Raw genomic sequence first — 14,978 nt, 5'->3', positions numbered from 1 at the left:
TGATGATGGAGGAGGTTGTTGCTATGGGGGGAGGAGTGGGGGTGAGGGGGGGTGGGGGGTGTATAGAGACCTCATATTTTTTTAATGTAACATTAAAAAAAAAAAAGACAAAAAATGCATTAGAAAAAATAAATAGAAATATTAAAATTATATTTGAAAAAAAAAATTATATTTGAAAGAACCAGGCTGATAGAAGTGTTTTTTTCCTATATCTTAGGTGGGATACTGGTCACACATTTTTCAAAACTTATTGCATTGTACACTTAAACACTTATGTGGAAAAAGAAAAAAGAAAAAAACTTGTGTATAAATTATACTTTAATTTTTACATTTTTAAAAAATAAAATTCTACAATACTAATTTATTTGCCCTAGGGATGCATGAGTAAACAATTCTCATTTATCTCCAGAATGGGATTTGGCCAAACCAACATTCCTGAGCTGATGGTCCCCATAATGCTTAAGTATACATAGAGCTCTCCTTACCCCCCAACTGTCCACGTGAAGCAGGCTAGTAAGATAGGGAATCAATAGATGGGTCTGGAACCTGGCAGAGAGTCCATGTGGACCTCAGTAACCCCAAGATGGCTGCTGGAAGACCCCTACCCCCATAAGATCCTGCCATCCAGAATAAAGACTTCCTCTGGAAGCCAGGGGAAGCCCCAGATATTCCCCAAGGACTTTCTCATTGGGCCTTGACAGGGAAATGATGGGTGGGGTAATCAATCAAAACAGCAAACAGCTGGAATTCCTCCCCTGCCATTAGCAAAGGGGTGGAATAATTCAAATAGCCAGGCGCAAGGCCTGAAAGAGGTCTCGTGTACTCTCTCCCCTGTGAACCCGTCCTGCCCTCTGCGCACCACTCTCACCATTTCCTCTGCCGTGTGGCCACGCAAATAAAACTTGGGCATTTATAACCTACAATGAGGAATTGTAGTCTGTAACTCAGCCCGCGTGACCACTTTTCAGCCCCTTCCTCTCTACCTGGGACCCTGATCTGTTAATTTCTCCCATTTCCCGCCCCTCCCTACCTGAAAAAATTACTGGCCTAATTTACCCGATGTGCTCTTGAAATTCTTTTCTGCAACGTAGTTTAGAAACTAGACAAAATCTAGTAACACACCCACCCACTGAATGCATATGTGACAATATCTGCAAAAAGCTTCAAGAAACAGGTATAACCCCTACAACATAAAACAAAAGGAAGTAGACTTGGTAAGAAGAAAAAATAGTTTTCTGAGTTGAGTCCCTTCTATGTTCTGGGCACAATGCAAAGTACTTTCAAATACATTTAGTTAGTTCCTGCTCCCAATACCATGAGGCAGCTGGTATCACTACTTACAATGGAGGAAAGGACTTCAAAAAGTGTGTGTGTGTGTGTGTGTGTGTGTGGCGGGGGACACACACACACACACACGGACTGATTCCCCCAAGATCACCGAATTTATAGGCAGCAGAGCTGTAACTGGAAACTTCATCTGTCTAAAAGCAGGGGTTCTTAACCTTTTTTGTTCCACAGACCCCCTTGCCAGTTAGGTGAAAACCATGGACCCCTTACAAAAGTCTACACTACACTGTGTATTATTTAATAAATATATCACATCCGCACCAACACATCCCCACAAGAATAATGGTTTTTTGAATTTCAATTCAAGCTCATGGACCCCTTATTCAGAAGCCCTGGTCTAAAGCAAGAGCCCCAGCTCTTCCCAAGCCAGGACTGATTCTCAAACTATGCCCCTGCAGAAACAGGTTCTACAACCTGCACTGCGGTAAGAGCCTCTGCCATTAACACTAACCCTGGAAGGGGAAAAAAGGAATTCTCAATTCTAACTTAACTTTCTCTCTCACTAATTTTCCTAAATCTTGGGTGACTACTGCCACTTTCTGCCACTAGAAACTGGCAGAAAATATCAGATTTAATACAAAATATTCTTTTTTATTTAAAAAATCAATACTTCATGGAGTTCCCATAACTCTGAAATGGTGTTACATGAATAACAATGAAAAAAAAAAGATCCTTGCAGCTTTCTAAAAGCCTAGGTAAATGCTGAAATGGAGGAACTAACAAGGTTATAGGCATGTCCTGTTAGACAGAATTGCTAATAAAGCAAATTTTCTGATCATTAGTCACTCTGGTTTTCTCTAGCTTCTGAAAAAATAGTTCCCAGAATTTAATGTCATCCTTTAAAATGCATTAAACTAGTTTTTTCAACAGTAGGGGAGAGGAAACTGCCTGATGTGAACAAAGGGTCTAGCAGACAGGAAACTGGAGTCAGGAAAAACCAACTCATTTTTGCAAACAAGACTAAACTGTGTGAAGTTCAACAGGCAGTCTATACCATTTATCCACTAGTAGGCAGCACAGAAAAACCTCCTGGCAACCTTCCCAGAGTGGGTGTAGCCCCTCAAGAGGGGGCCAATTAAGAACAATCCCATGTTTTAAAAACACAAAGCAGAAGCCAGTTAATTTTCAACTACCCTTTCTTCTACTTATTGCAAATGTGCTAATCTTAAGATAAAGCAGAGCTGGGGCTCAAACTCACAGTGAAGTAAGCCCAAGTTTTTCTTTTCTTTTTTACAAGGGCTTCCAAAACCTGACACCAAGGTCACCTCTTTTTGGCTTTAACATTTCACTTGCCTAAAACTAGCAAAATCATGATATTTCTAAGAATCAAGAGACCAAATGCAGAGGTGGACTGTTTTTTTGAAAGCGTTTTTCACAAATCCTTCATTCCAGTCTTTAAAGCTGGACTTTCCTGATTCTGAAACACTGAAAACTACAATATATGCAAGAATTCCTTCCTGATTAAAGGAATGATCAGGAGTAATATTAGGGCGGTGGACTTGGCCCAGTGGTTAGGGCGTCCGTCTACCACATGGGAGGTCCACGGTTCAAACCCCGGGCCTCCTTGACCCATGTGGAGATGGCCCATGCGCAGCGCTGATGCGCGCAAGGAGTGCCGTGCCGAACGGGAGCCCCATGCGCAAGAAGTGCGCCTCGTAAGGAGAGCTGCCCAGCCCGAAAGAAAGTTCGGCCTGCCCAGGAATGGTGCCACACACACGGAGAACTGACACAACAAGATGACAAAAAGAAACACAGATTCCCGTGCCGCTGACAACAACAGAAGCGGACAAAGAAGACGCAGCAAATAGACAGAGATAGCAGACAACCAGGGTTGGGGGGGAAAGGGAGAGAAATAAATAAATAAATAAATTTTTAAAAAGGAGTGATATTAAAGGAATGCTCAATTCAATCTCTTAGTTCTTCAGAGGTTAAAGAGGGGGAAAATGTCGGGGGGAAAAAAAGAATCCTCTGCTTTTAAGTTCCTCTCACAAAAAACAAAATCTCATTTCATTTATACCAACTATATCTCACATTTCTCCATTAAAAGACTAAAAGGAGATGGGCTTTTGGGAAGAACAAAGCATGAATAATCATAATGATCCTAATAATACTGACTGCCATTTGCTGAGGGTGTATTATCTGCTACCTGCAATACCTGGTGTTCACACAAGATTATCTAGAAACTTCTTGACCATACAGAGAAGGGGTATAATTCTGTTTACAAATGAAGAAACTGAAACACAGAAAGACTAAATCCTTTTTCCAGAGTCATAGAGCTACTAAGACAGGGGGCGGGGAACCTGGTAATCAGTCAAGGATGTGATGACACCAAAAACTGTATTCTTTCCACTCCATTATTCCATAAGTAGATTTCCATATCTATTATTCCCTAAATAATCGCAAACTTTTCCTCTAAAAAAAGGATCCCCATAGGAATCTGAGGACATTCTCTAATCTCTCCACCCACTGGCATCATCATTCTTAGTTATACCATGGTATACGACTCAGATCAGCTGACACTAAGCCCAGAGGCTCCCTCAAAATCATGAAGACCTTTAGCTGGCCAAAGACAACTTAGATAATCAGCATCCTTCTGCTTTTTTGTGTTCTGGGGGCAGGAAACTGCAAAGCAGACTGTAATTGGAATATAAGGCCTCACATCATCAGTGATGGCATGTAGAAAGCGCAACACTAGACTTGAAGGTGATATAAACCTGGGTTCCAGACCGAGCTCTGCCAATTCTCAGATGACCTAGGGTAAGTTACTCAACATCTCACAGCCTTACTTATTATCTGGAAAATGAGACTAACCACCTTTCTGTAAGATTGCTGGGAAAAGTCAAATGAAACAATGGTGTATTTGAAAGAATTCTGAAAATTATAAAGCTCAATCCCTTTTTACCCTCCTAATAGTTAGGGCTCTTCTCTGGCCACCTTGTCCATTGCAACCTTCAGTATTCTGAAAACGTTTGACTTTGTAATGTTGTGGATGGAAGTTATAATTGTCATCACTTTCAGCAATGCTTTTTTCCCCCTGAACTGAGAAGTGAGATATGGAATGAGACTCTAGGGATAAATATTTGATTGAAAAGTAAATGTGGCTCTGTGTTGGAGGCCAAAGTACACTTAGGAATACACAATCACACCTTTCTCTCCCACCCAACAAAGAACTGTGAACAGAGCATCCAAATCTTTTCAATCACATTGCCTTCAGAAATGCTATGTGAAAGTCAGGGTAGCTAAATCACTAGGAAAGTCAATTCCAGAAGAGCTGCATCTTATTGGGGTTAGACTCGGAAGCCCAGGAAAAGGACGAACTTTATGCATAGTCAAAATTACCTTGGAAAAATTGTTTCTTCAACTCTTCATGACTTGAGCCCTAGGAAACTCAAAAGCCTCGTTTTTTTTTTTTCCCCCCTTGTTTTTTAACTCTGAACTCCCTTTTCCTGGGCTGCAGAGGGCAAGGTCTAATTGGGGAAGGAAGGCTTAAATCTGTGACAGGTAAATGGGTGCATAAATTGTCTCTAATAGTATGGGGAAAGGCAGGAAGAGATGAGAGGTGGAGGCGTCTTTGGGACATGGAGCTGCCCTGGATGGTGCTTCAGAGGTAATCACCAGACATTGTAAATCCTCACAGGGCCCACTGGATGGAATGGAGGAGAGTATGGGCCATGATGTGAACCATTGTCTATGGGGTGCAGAGGTGCCCAGGGATGTACTTGCCGAGTCCAGTGGATGTGTCATGATGATGGGAACGAGCGTTGTTGGGGGGGGAGGGGGGGGGTGGGGGGGTGGGGTTGAATGGGACCTCACATATATATTTTTAATGTAATATTATTACAAAGTCAATAAAAAAAAAATTTCCATCAAAAAAAAAAATTGTCTCTAATAGTAAAGGAAAGGAATTCTACTCCAAAATCCTCTAACCTGGTGGTTAGATAATTCAAAGAATCTCGTACGAGACAGCAGAATGTGGTGTGATTTGAACCTAAGTTCAAAGCCAGGTCCTCTCTCATTGTGTGACTTTAGGCAAATTACCTAAATCTCTCTGTGCCTGATACCCTCATCAGTAAAAGGAGGCTCATAATCATATAGCTATGTGAGGTTTAAATGACATTTACACATGGGAAGAGCTATGAACAATGCCTGGCCCAGTTAAGCACTAGATAGATGTTCACTACTATTACTATTTTTTATTATTATCATATTCTGGTGGCAACATGGAAGCTGCTGAAAACCACCCCGTGAATTAAAGCTCCCACTGACAGAATGGAATAAACAAGATCCTCTCCTCTTACTTTTAATTTGCCCTTTGACATCACGGTCTTCCCCTGAATGCTCTTCCTCATAATGCGTCTGAAGGTGATAGAAAGACTGCAGGTCCTTTAGGCACAAAGGGCATAGGAAGCCCTCCCTCACTTCTCCTGGGTCGTCCAAAGAAGCCATGGCAGTGCTCCTCTCAGCCCCCACAAGGCAATGGCCTCATGCCAAGAGCAAGCCTGATTTCTCCTCAAGAGACCAGGGTTCCTGCAGCGTTAGCTTAAGCACACAGCACACTGATGGTGGGGAAGTGGCATCATGGCCCTGGATGAGGTTTCTTCTCTGGAGGAGGAAGAACCCTGAGAAAGGAAAAAAGGGAAAAAAGCCAATTCAGGCAATTCAGAATTCTCTTTGTTCTTTTCACAGTTCAACAAGGGTACATAATGTTTGTTCAATATAAGTTTGAGAGAACAAACTGTTCCCTCAAATCCTGAGACCAAGACACAACGCCTTCTAAGATGTGAGTATCACTGGACAATGGCAACTAAATGACATGGAAAGCAGAAATTCTCAAAGAATGGCAAATTCAACTTCAAAAGTCAACACAATACCAAGGCAATACATTCAATGCATTTACTTCAAAAAGTCCAACTTTATAATTTGTATGCCACTGTGGTCACTGGGGAAATATTTGAAGTATTAATAAACATGCATTATTTCTTATTTGACTCTCTTTACCTTGATCATTTTTTCAACCACATTCACTGAGCTCTTGCTACTTCAAGGCTCCAGTGTCAGGAATACAAAAATGGAAAAAACACAAGGCCTGCCCTAAAAAAACAAACAAATAAAAAAGACAAAAACCTCTAAGGAGGAGCATTAGAAATCTATTGTTCAAAAAGAAAAATCTCTTTTGTAGTTTTATTATCTTTGTAGAGCACTTTCTCTCCAATGAGCTTACAAGATTTCATAAACCAGTAAAGTGGCAGATGAACAGCAAGGCTATAATGTTCTTTCGGCTCCAAAAATAAAAAGATTTGGTGCTTAAACAAGTCGGGGCTTAATAAGTTACATTTTCTGGCTTATCGAGCCAATTTCAGTGTCACCTCAGAAAGATCCCCAACCAGACAAAACCATGCCACAAAAGCAGAGAAACTTCTCAGGAACCCGGAGCCACAGACCATCGTACAGGAGGGGGTCTCTATGACCCTCGGCTTTGAATGGACTTGCTGAGAGAGCATGAAGAAGTGACAGCCTGGTCCTCAAAGCTGAAGGCTGTCAGTGACGCAGAAAATAAAGAGCCCGAGACCCCAGGCTGTATTTTCCTCTAAGTCCAATGAGAACAGGCATGCAGCCCCTTTATTTGTTCCCTTTCTAGTCAGTGGTCCATTCGACATGCTGACTCTGACAGCTCGCTTCCTTCCCATGTACTCACCCCAGAACAACCACAAACACAAACCACACACCCACACTTCGCATCCCAGCGCAAACCGCACTTCCTTGAGGAAGCCCTCCCCGACTGGGGGCATCCCTTCCCCCACATTTGACAGCCCGCGGCACTTCTTCTCAAAGTGAGAACCAAATACAACGCCTCGGGAGACAACCATCCAACCTTCAGCCGCACAACCAAGCACAACTGTCTGCGGCCTGCGAAACCTCACAGCCGAACAGCGCCCGAGCATCACCAGCACACACGAGCGAAACGCACGGCCCGAAAGCCCCATCTCCCACCTCGCACGTCACACCCACCACAGCCTCACGGCCCGCCCGTCTCCGTTCCCGAGGGGAGCCGCGTCCCCGCCCCGCTGCCTCGGCCAGCGCCTCACTACTGGGCCAGGCTCCCGTGGGCGTGCACGACTGTTCAGCTCTCGGGCCCGGATGCTGGGCCTCCGCGGCCCCTCACACAGCCGCGGACGCCATCGCCATCAGCTGCTCGGTGCTCGGCAGGTGCGCCTGCGACAGCGCCGAAACCGGAAGACAGGCTGACAGACGCCCGTCGAGCTCCGAGTCCTCGAGGGCGCGAAGAGGGCGGGGACGGATTCTAACAGCTCGCGGCGGGCCCGCGGCCTCTGCGCAGGCGCTAAGAAACAGGGCGCGTGGGGGGATCTGTAATTTTGCGACTCTTCGACATCGCTCATCTATAGGGCCTCAGCGCATTAAAGCCAGCCGCGCGCTCCCCTCCCTATTGTGCAGATGAGGAAGTTGAGACTACAGTTCTTTGGCTCTTGTCCACAATGTCCTCTCTGTCACCCCAGAGGGCTTTAACGCCTCCTATCACAGTCTGAATTAATTCTAGTCAATTAAAGGGATAGAAGGAATCTGCAGGAGACTTGAAGAAAGTGGAAATACTCGGAATAGAAACACGTGCGGGTGGGGGCTTGGAATGGGAACGCGCATCCGGTGTGTGTACATCGTGGTGAAAGCTGGGAAATCTGTGGCATTTTCCGAACGCAGGAGCGTCAGACAGCACCAGCTCGGTTCCCTGCGCTGTCCTGGGTACTCCGGGGATGAGAGACCCAACCTCAGCCCAGTCCGGGAGGGTTGCGGGAGGACGCTGGGCTTAGCAACGGCCTGGGCTCCAGACGCAAGAGCTGCAGCGCAGGATGAGGGGATCCTGGGCTTTGGAGTCAGAGGCAGCCCGGGCTTAGGTTCCGGTGATGGTACTTGACCCTTCCGTCCCTATCAACTCGTGTACAATGGGAATAATAATACGGTTGTTAGGAGGTTTAAATTAGGTGTCATTAGGTACTCTGTATTGCTGGCTTCACCCACCTGGCTTTCCCTGTCTCCAACCGTAAGGGCAGTAGCACTGATTCTGTGCCTAGCCCTGGGCTTCTGTCACTATCCGTTTAAGAATACGGAGCTCTCAGTTTGGACAGCATTCAGATTTTGGAAGGCAATCGCCAATAAAAGAGGAGTGAGCTAGGAGTCAGGTTCTATTCCTGGCTGCTCCTTACTTTGTGACTTTGAACAGATCCCTTCTCTCTGGGCCTCAGTTTCCCTATATGCCTAGATAAATGGTTCCAAAGACTTACAAGCTCTTTTTCCCACCAACCCCCTGTCCTCTTTTTTTTTTTTTTTAACTTTACAGGGTTAGCAAACGTTGACAGTGACTCCCTTCCATGTATCAACACAAAGAAAGGACTTGCAAACCTATCAGAACAAAGCAACAAACTTATCAGAAACAAAGCACAAGCCCAGTTCTGCCCCTCTTTCACCAACCTCTGTCCTGGGGCCTGAGAGCCAAGACTTCAGGAGTGAAAACATCGTCTTAAATATCTGGGGCCAGATAGGTCCCAGGATGAGCCTCACTTAAGGGAGGACTGTGATTGAGGTCAGGGGATGAAGCTTTTATTAAACCATCATAAGTTGTCATTTACAAAACTCAGTACTGGAAGTGGATATGGCTCAAGCAGTTGAGCACCTACTTCCCACATGTGAAGTCCTGGGTTTGGTTCCCAATGGCTCCTAAAAAACAAAACAAAAAACCAACTCAGGGAAGCTGATGAGGCTCAGTGGTTAACGCCAGCACCCCACATACAAAGTCCCTGGGTTCAATCCCCAACCCCCAGTACCTCAAAAAAAAAAAAAAAACCCCACAAAAACAAACAAACCTCAGCGCCACATGCACATTTCATTTGCTCAAAAGAGCAGTGTCGATGTGACCTGCAGCTTCTGCATTGATTATGGAAATCATAATGGATTGGCCACAGCTGTTCTATTGATATTTCTAAGAATGATGGTAGCAAAGCCTTTCCTGTTTGATTTACAGCATATGAAAAACACTCCCAAAGATGTACTTACCAAATCCAATGGATGTGTCATGATGATGGGAACGAGTGTTGTTGGGGGGGGGGAGAGGGGGGGGTGGGGGGGTGGGGTTGAATGGGACCTCACATATATATTTTTAATGTAATATTATTACAAAGTCAATAAAAAATAAAAAAATTAAAAAAAAAAAAAAGAAAAACACTCATATGTAGCATGTTAGTTAGTCCTTCCAATCACTCTGTTATCATTCCTATTTTAATAATAATAATAATGACTGATATCTTTTGAGTGGTTAGCATATGCCAGGCACTGTCCTATGAGCTACAGGTCTTAACTCCTTGAGAAAGCAAAATTTGATCAAAAACCAGAAGGAAGTGAGGAGTAGTCATGTGGAAGAGCATTCAAGATGAGAACATGCCTGGTAGATTGAAAAGGAATGAGGCCCATGTGGCTGAAACAGAGGGAGTGAGGGGGAGAGTTAGCGGAAATCAAGTCACGGAACTCAGGGAGGGAGGGAGGTTTAGGGTTCGGGTTGGGGTTCGGGTTAGGGCTAGGCAATGGTAGGGACTCTGGCCTTTACGCTTGACTGAGGTGGGAACCATGGGAGGGCTCCCCACTGTTAGATGTCAGGGTGAGACAGTTAGGAGGTGGAGACCAGTGATAGCAGGCAAAGATTTTTTGGGAAGCTCTCCCAACGGAGGGGGCCTGAAGAATAAACTTCAGCCGCCCCTGGCAGAGGTCATGAATTTATACAGTACTTCTATAGGTGGGAACATGCTTAGTCAGTGGGAGGGGGTTGGGGCTTGGGGAAGACCCGAGGGCCTATAGGGATGGCTGGGGGTGGTGGGCGAGGGACAGTGAATTCTAGGGGTGCGGGAGGGGTTGTGGGGTCCTGTGGCCTCTTTGCCTATTGTGAGGAAATGAACTGTGTCTGGACAGGTAGGCTCTGGATGGGGGGCTGTTCTATGTCACGGGACGTGGCTCCTTCTGAGTAAGCGGCTGGTCACACTTCCGCAATGGGGCAGGTTACTAATCAACTTGCAGCTTCTGCAAGTCATGGCTGTTATGGGGGCTAGGGATGGGGCCTAGCCCTGTCACCCACCACCACTTTTTATTGTGGGAACATACATACAACCTAAAATTTCCCATTTTAACACTCAAGCATACCTCAGTGGTATTAATTACATTCACAGTGTTATGCAACCATTACCACCATCCAGTACCCAAACTTTTCCATTGCCCCAAAACAGAAGATCTGCCCTCATTAAGCATTAGCTCCCCTTTCCCCATCTGCCCCCGCTGCTGCCCCAGAAACCACTAATCTACTTTCTGTGTCGATGAATTTTCATATTCTAGTTATGTCATCTAAGTGAGATTACAGACTATTTGTCTTTTGTGTTTGGCTTAGTTTACTCAATACAATGCCTTCAGGGTTCATCCATGTTGTAGCATGTATCAGAACTTCGTTCCTTTTTTTATGGGTGTAAACACATGTATATTTTATTACAGAATCTGTACCTTTACAGAAAAGTCATAGAAAAAATACAAGGTTTCCATATACCACCACCACCACCCCTGCTCATTATTAACATCTTGCATTAAAATATCCGCTCAACGGATAGAATGTCCGCCTACCACATGGGAGGTCCAGGGTTCAAACCCCAGGGCCTCCTGACCCTGAGCCAAATCCACTTCCCTGTTCCTATCTTTTGAAGTGTTTTTTATCAAGAAAGGATGCTGGATTTTGTTGAATGCTTTTTCTGCATTGATCGAGATCATGGTTTTTTTTTTTCCCTTCAATTTGTTACTTGATTTTCTTGTGTTGATTTTCTTACCTTGAACCACCCTGCATTCCAGGAATAAATGCCACTTGTTCATGACGTATAATTCTTTTAATATGCTGTTGGATTCTCTCAGCAATTTGTTGAGAATTTTTGCATCTATGTTCATTAGAGAGATTGGCCTGTAATTTTATTTTCTTGTAGTATCTTTATCTGGCTTTGGTATTAGGGTGATGTTGACTTCATAAAATGTACTGGGTAATTTTCCCTCCTCTTAAAGTTTTTTGGAAGAGTTTAAACAGGATTGGTGTTAATTCTTCTTGACATGCTTTGTAGAATTTACCTCTGATACCATATGCTCCTAGAGTTTTCTTTTTGAGGAGATTTTTTATGACTGTTTGAATCTCTTTAAGTGTGATTGATTTGCTGAGTTCTTGTATTTCCTGTAGAGTCAATGTGTATTTCGAGGGAATTGTCCATTTCATCTAGATTGTCTTGTTTGTTGGCATACAGTTTCTCATCATATCCTCTTAGGATCCTTTTTATTTCTTTCGGCTCAGTCATAATTCCTCCCCATCCCCCCCCCCCCTTCATTTCTGATTTTCTTTATTTGCATCTTCTCTCTTTTTTCTTGGTCATTCTAGCTAAGGATTTGTCAAAATTATATTGATCTTCTCAAAAGAACAGCTTTTGGGTTTGTTGATTTTTCCCTACTGTCTTTTTTTTTTATCCCCCCCCCCCACCTTTGTGGCTTTTTGCATGCTGTCTGCTTTCTGTGTTCATTCGCTGTGCATTCTTCTGTGTCTGTATTTATTTATTTTATTTCCCCTCCCCCCTTGCGGCTTGCTTATTGTCTGCTCTCTGCATCCATTTGCTGTGCGCTCTTTCTCTGTTTTTACTTGTCTCTTTTTTTGTTGCATCACCTTGCTGAGTCGGCTCTCCATGGCACTTGCAAGCCAGGTGGCACTCCACAGCATGTGGGTGAGCCTGCCTTCACAAGGAGGCCCTGGGACATGAACCCAGGGCCTCCCATATGGTAGACAGGAGCCCAACTGATTGAGCTGCAGCCGCTTCCCTCTACTGTCTTTTTTGTTCTCAATTTCATTTATTTCTGCTCTAATTTTTATTATTTCTTTCCTTCTGTGTGCTTGGGAATGGTTTGCTGTTCTTTTTCTAGTTTCTCCAGTTGTTCAGTGAGATCTTTGGTTTTAGCTCTTCTTTTTTAGTATAGGCATTTTAGGGCTATGAATTTCCCTCTTAGCACTGCCTTTGCTGCATCCTGTACGGTTTAATAAGTTGTGTTCTCATTTTCATTTATTTCAATATATTTACCAATTTCACTTGCAATTTCTTCTTTGACTCACTGGTTGTTTAGCCTCCACAGATTTGCAAATTTCCCCTTTCCCATCTATTGTTAGTTTCAGTTTCATTCCTTTATGATCTAAGAAGGTGCTTTGTACAATTTCAGCCTTTTAATATTTATTGATACCTGCCTTGTGATTCAACATGTGGTCTACCCATGAGCACTTGAGAAGAATGTATAACCCACTGGTTAGCGATGCAATATTTTGTATATGTCTGTTAGGTCTAGTTTGCTTATATTGTTCAAGTTCTGTTTCCTTGTTGATCTTCTGTCTAGGTGCTCTGTGTCATGATGTGAATGGTTTGTTTTAGTCTCCAACTATTATTGTAGAGATGTCTATTTCTCCCTTCACTTTTGCCAGAGTTTGCCTCATGTATTTTGGGGCACCCTGATTAGGTGCATAGATATTTATGACTGTTATTCTTCCTGGTCGATTATCCCTTTTATTAATATATAATGGTCTTTTGTATTTTTTTTTTTTTTTTTTTTTGCATTTAAAGTTGGTTTCCTCCAATAATAGTATAACTATCTCTGCTCTTTTTTGGTTCTGTTTGTGTGGAGTACTTTTTTTAACCTTTCACATTCAGCTGGTTTGTATCTCTGGGTCTAAGATGAGTCTCTTGTAGGCAGCATTAGAATGGTTTCATGTTGTTTTTTTGTCCACTCTGTCAGCCTTTATCTTTTGATTTGGGAGTTTAATCCATGCACATTCAATGATATTATGGTAAATGCATTATTTACCTCCACCATTTTATTCTTTGGTTGTCATATGTAATATCTTATTTTGTCTGTCTGTTTACTCTTCTGATTATCCTTTCTGCTATTCTTGCCTTCTACACTCTCCTCCTGTCTATCTCCTGTCTTTTTCTTTCAGGCTGTAAGGCTCTCTCTTATACTTCCTGCAAAGGCAATTGTTTTTATGAACTCTCTTAGTTTCTGTTTATGTGTAATTATTTTAAACTCACCTTCATACTTGAAGGGCAACTTTCCTGGAGAAAGAATTCTTGGCTGGCAATTTTTGTCTTTCGTTATCCTAAATATATCATACTGTCTTCTCACCTCCATGTTTCTAATGAGAAACCCACACCAAGTCTTCCTGGGCATCCCTTGTATGTGATGATTTGCTTGTCCCTTGCTACTCTGAGAATTTTCTCTTTATCTTTTTTTTTTTTTTTTTTTTTTAAAGATTTATTTATTTATTTAATTTCTCCCCCTCCCCTGGTTGTCTGTTCTCGGTGTCTATTTGCTGCGTCTTGTTTCTTTGTCCGCTTCTGTTTTCGTCAGCGGCATGGGAAGTGTGGGCGGCGCCATTCCTGGACAGGCTGCTCTTTCTTTTCACGCTGGGCGGCTTTCCTCACGGGCGCACTCCTTGCGCGTGGGGCTCCCGCACGCGGGGGACACCCTTGCGTGGCAAGGCACTCCTTTGCGCGCATCAGCACTGCGCATGGCCAGCTCCACACGGGTCAAGGAGGCCCGGGGTTTGAACCGCGGACCTCCCATATGGTAGACGGACGCCCTAACCACTGGGCCAAAGTCCGTTTCCCATCTCTTTATCTTTGATGTTTGACATTCTGAGCAGTACATGTCTTAGAGTAGGTCTATTTGGATTTATTCTGATTAGGGTACGATGTGCTTCTTGGACATGGAAATTCATTTCTTTCATGAGAGTTGGGAAATTTTCAGCCATTATTCCTCAAATACTCTTTCTGCCCCCTCTTCCTTTTCTTCTCCTTATGGGACTTCCATGATGCTTATGTTGTTGCACTTCACGTTATCATTCAATTCCCTGAGCCCCTGCTCAGTGGTCGCCATTCTTTTCTCCCTCTTTTCTTCTCTCTCTTCAATTTTAGCTCTAATGCCTTCTGTGTCACTTATTCTTTCTTCTATCATTTCAAGCCTGCTGTTGCATGCCTCTAATGTGTTTTATTATTTTTTTTTTTAAGTTCTCCACCCCCCACCCTTGTTTTTGGCTTACTGTCTGCTCTCCTGTGTGTGCTTGTCTTCTCTTTAGGTGGTACTAGGAATCAATCCTGGGACCTTCTGGAGTGGGAGAGAGGCACTCAATCTCTTGCACCACCTCAGCTCCCTGGTCTGCTGCATCTCTTATTGTCTTTCCTCTGTGTCTCTTTTTGTTGCATCATCTTGCTGCACCAGCTCTCCACACAGGCCAGCTCTCCTGCATGAGTCAGCATGCCCCATGGGCCAGTACTCCTGCACAGGCCAGCTTGTCATGTGGGCCAGCTCGCCTTCACCAGGAGGTCCTAGGAATCAAACCCTGGGCCTCCAAATTGTAGATGGGAGCCCAATCTCTTGAGCCACATCTGTTTCCCTCTAATGTGTTTTTTTAAATTTATTTTTTATATATTTCTCTCCCCTTTCTCCCCTCCCCATTTGCCTGCTCTCGTGTCCATTCTCTGTGTATTCTGTGTCTGCTTGTGTCAGCAGCACTTGGAATC

The 14,978-nt window shown here is 43.7% G+C and overlaps 1 protein-coding gene across 3 annotated transcripts in view; it reads right to left on the bottom strand.

Annotated features, from left to right (window-relative positions):
- The window catches only part of RBSN (rabenosyn, RAB effector), a 41,138-nt gene extending 33,469 nt beyond the window's left edge, over positions 1 to 7,669 (bottom strand). Inside the window, exons 1-3 of one of the 3 annotated variants that reach the window (XM_071212238.1) lie at positions 7,220 to 7,341; positions 6,346 to 6,438; positions 5,646 to 5,966 (exon numbers count right to left, since the gene is read on the bottom strand). In XM_071212238.1, the coding sequence (XP_071068339.1) occupies positions 5,646 to 5,793 (148 nt within the window). In that variant the 5' untranslated portion in view covers positions 5,794 to 5,966; positions 6,346 to 6,438; positions 7,220 to 7,341. Of the gene's footprint in view, positions 1 to 5,645; positions 5,967 to 6,345; positions 6,439 to 7,219 lie in introns of all 3 variants that reach the window. The other 2 variants (XM_004482359.5, XM_071212239.1) reach the window with 2 other exon arrangements.
- Between the last annotated feature and the right edge of the window lie 7,309 nt (positions 7,670 to 14,978).

The sequence above is a fragment of the Dasypus novemcinctus genome, chromosome 26 (genome assembly GCF_030445035.2).
Source record: "Dasypus novemcinctus isolate mDasNov1 chromosome 26, mDasNov1.1.hap2, whole genome shotgun sequence".
Taxonomy (NCBI): domain Eukaryota; kingdom Metazoa; phylum Chordata; class Mammalia; order Cingulata; family Dasypodidae; genus Dasypus; species Dasypus novemcinctus.
Note: the sequence above shows the minus strand (reverse complement) of the source record. Positions and strands in the feature narration are given on the sequence as shown.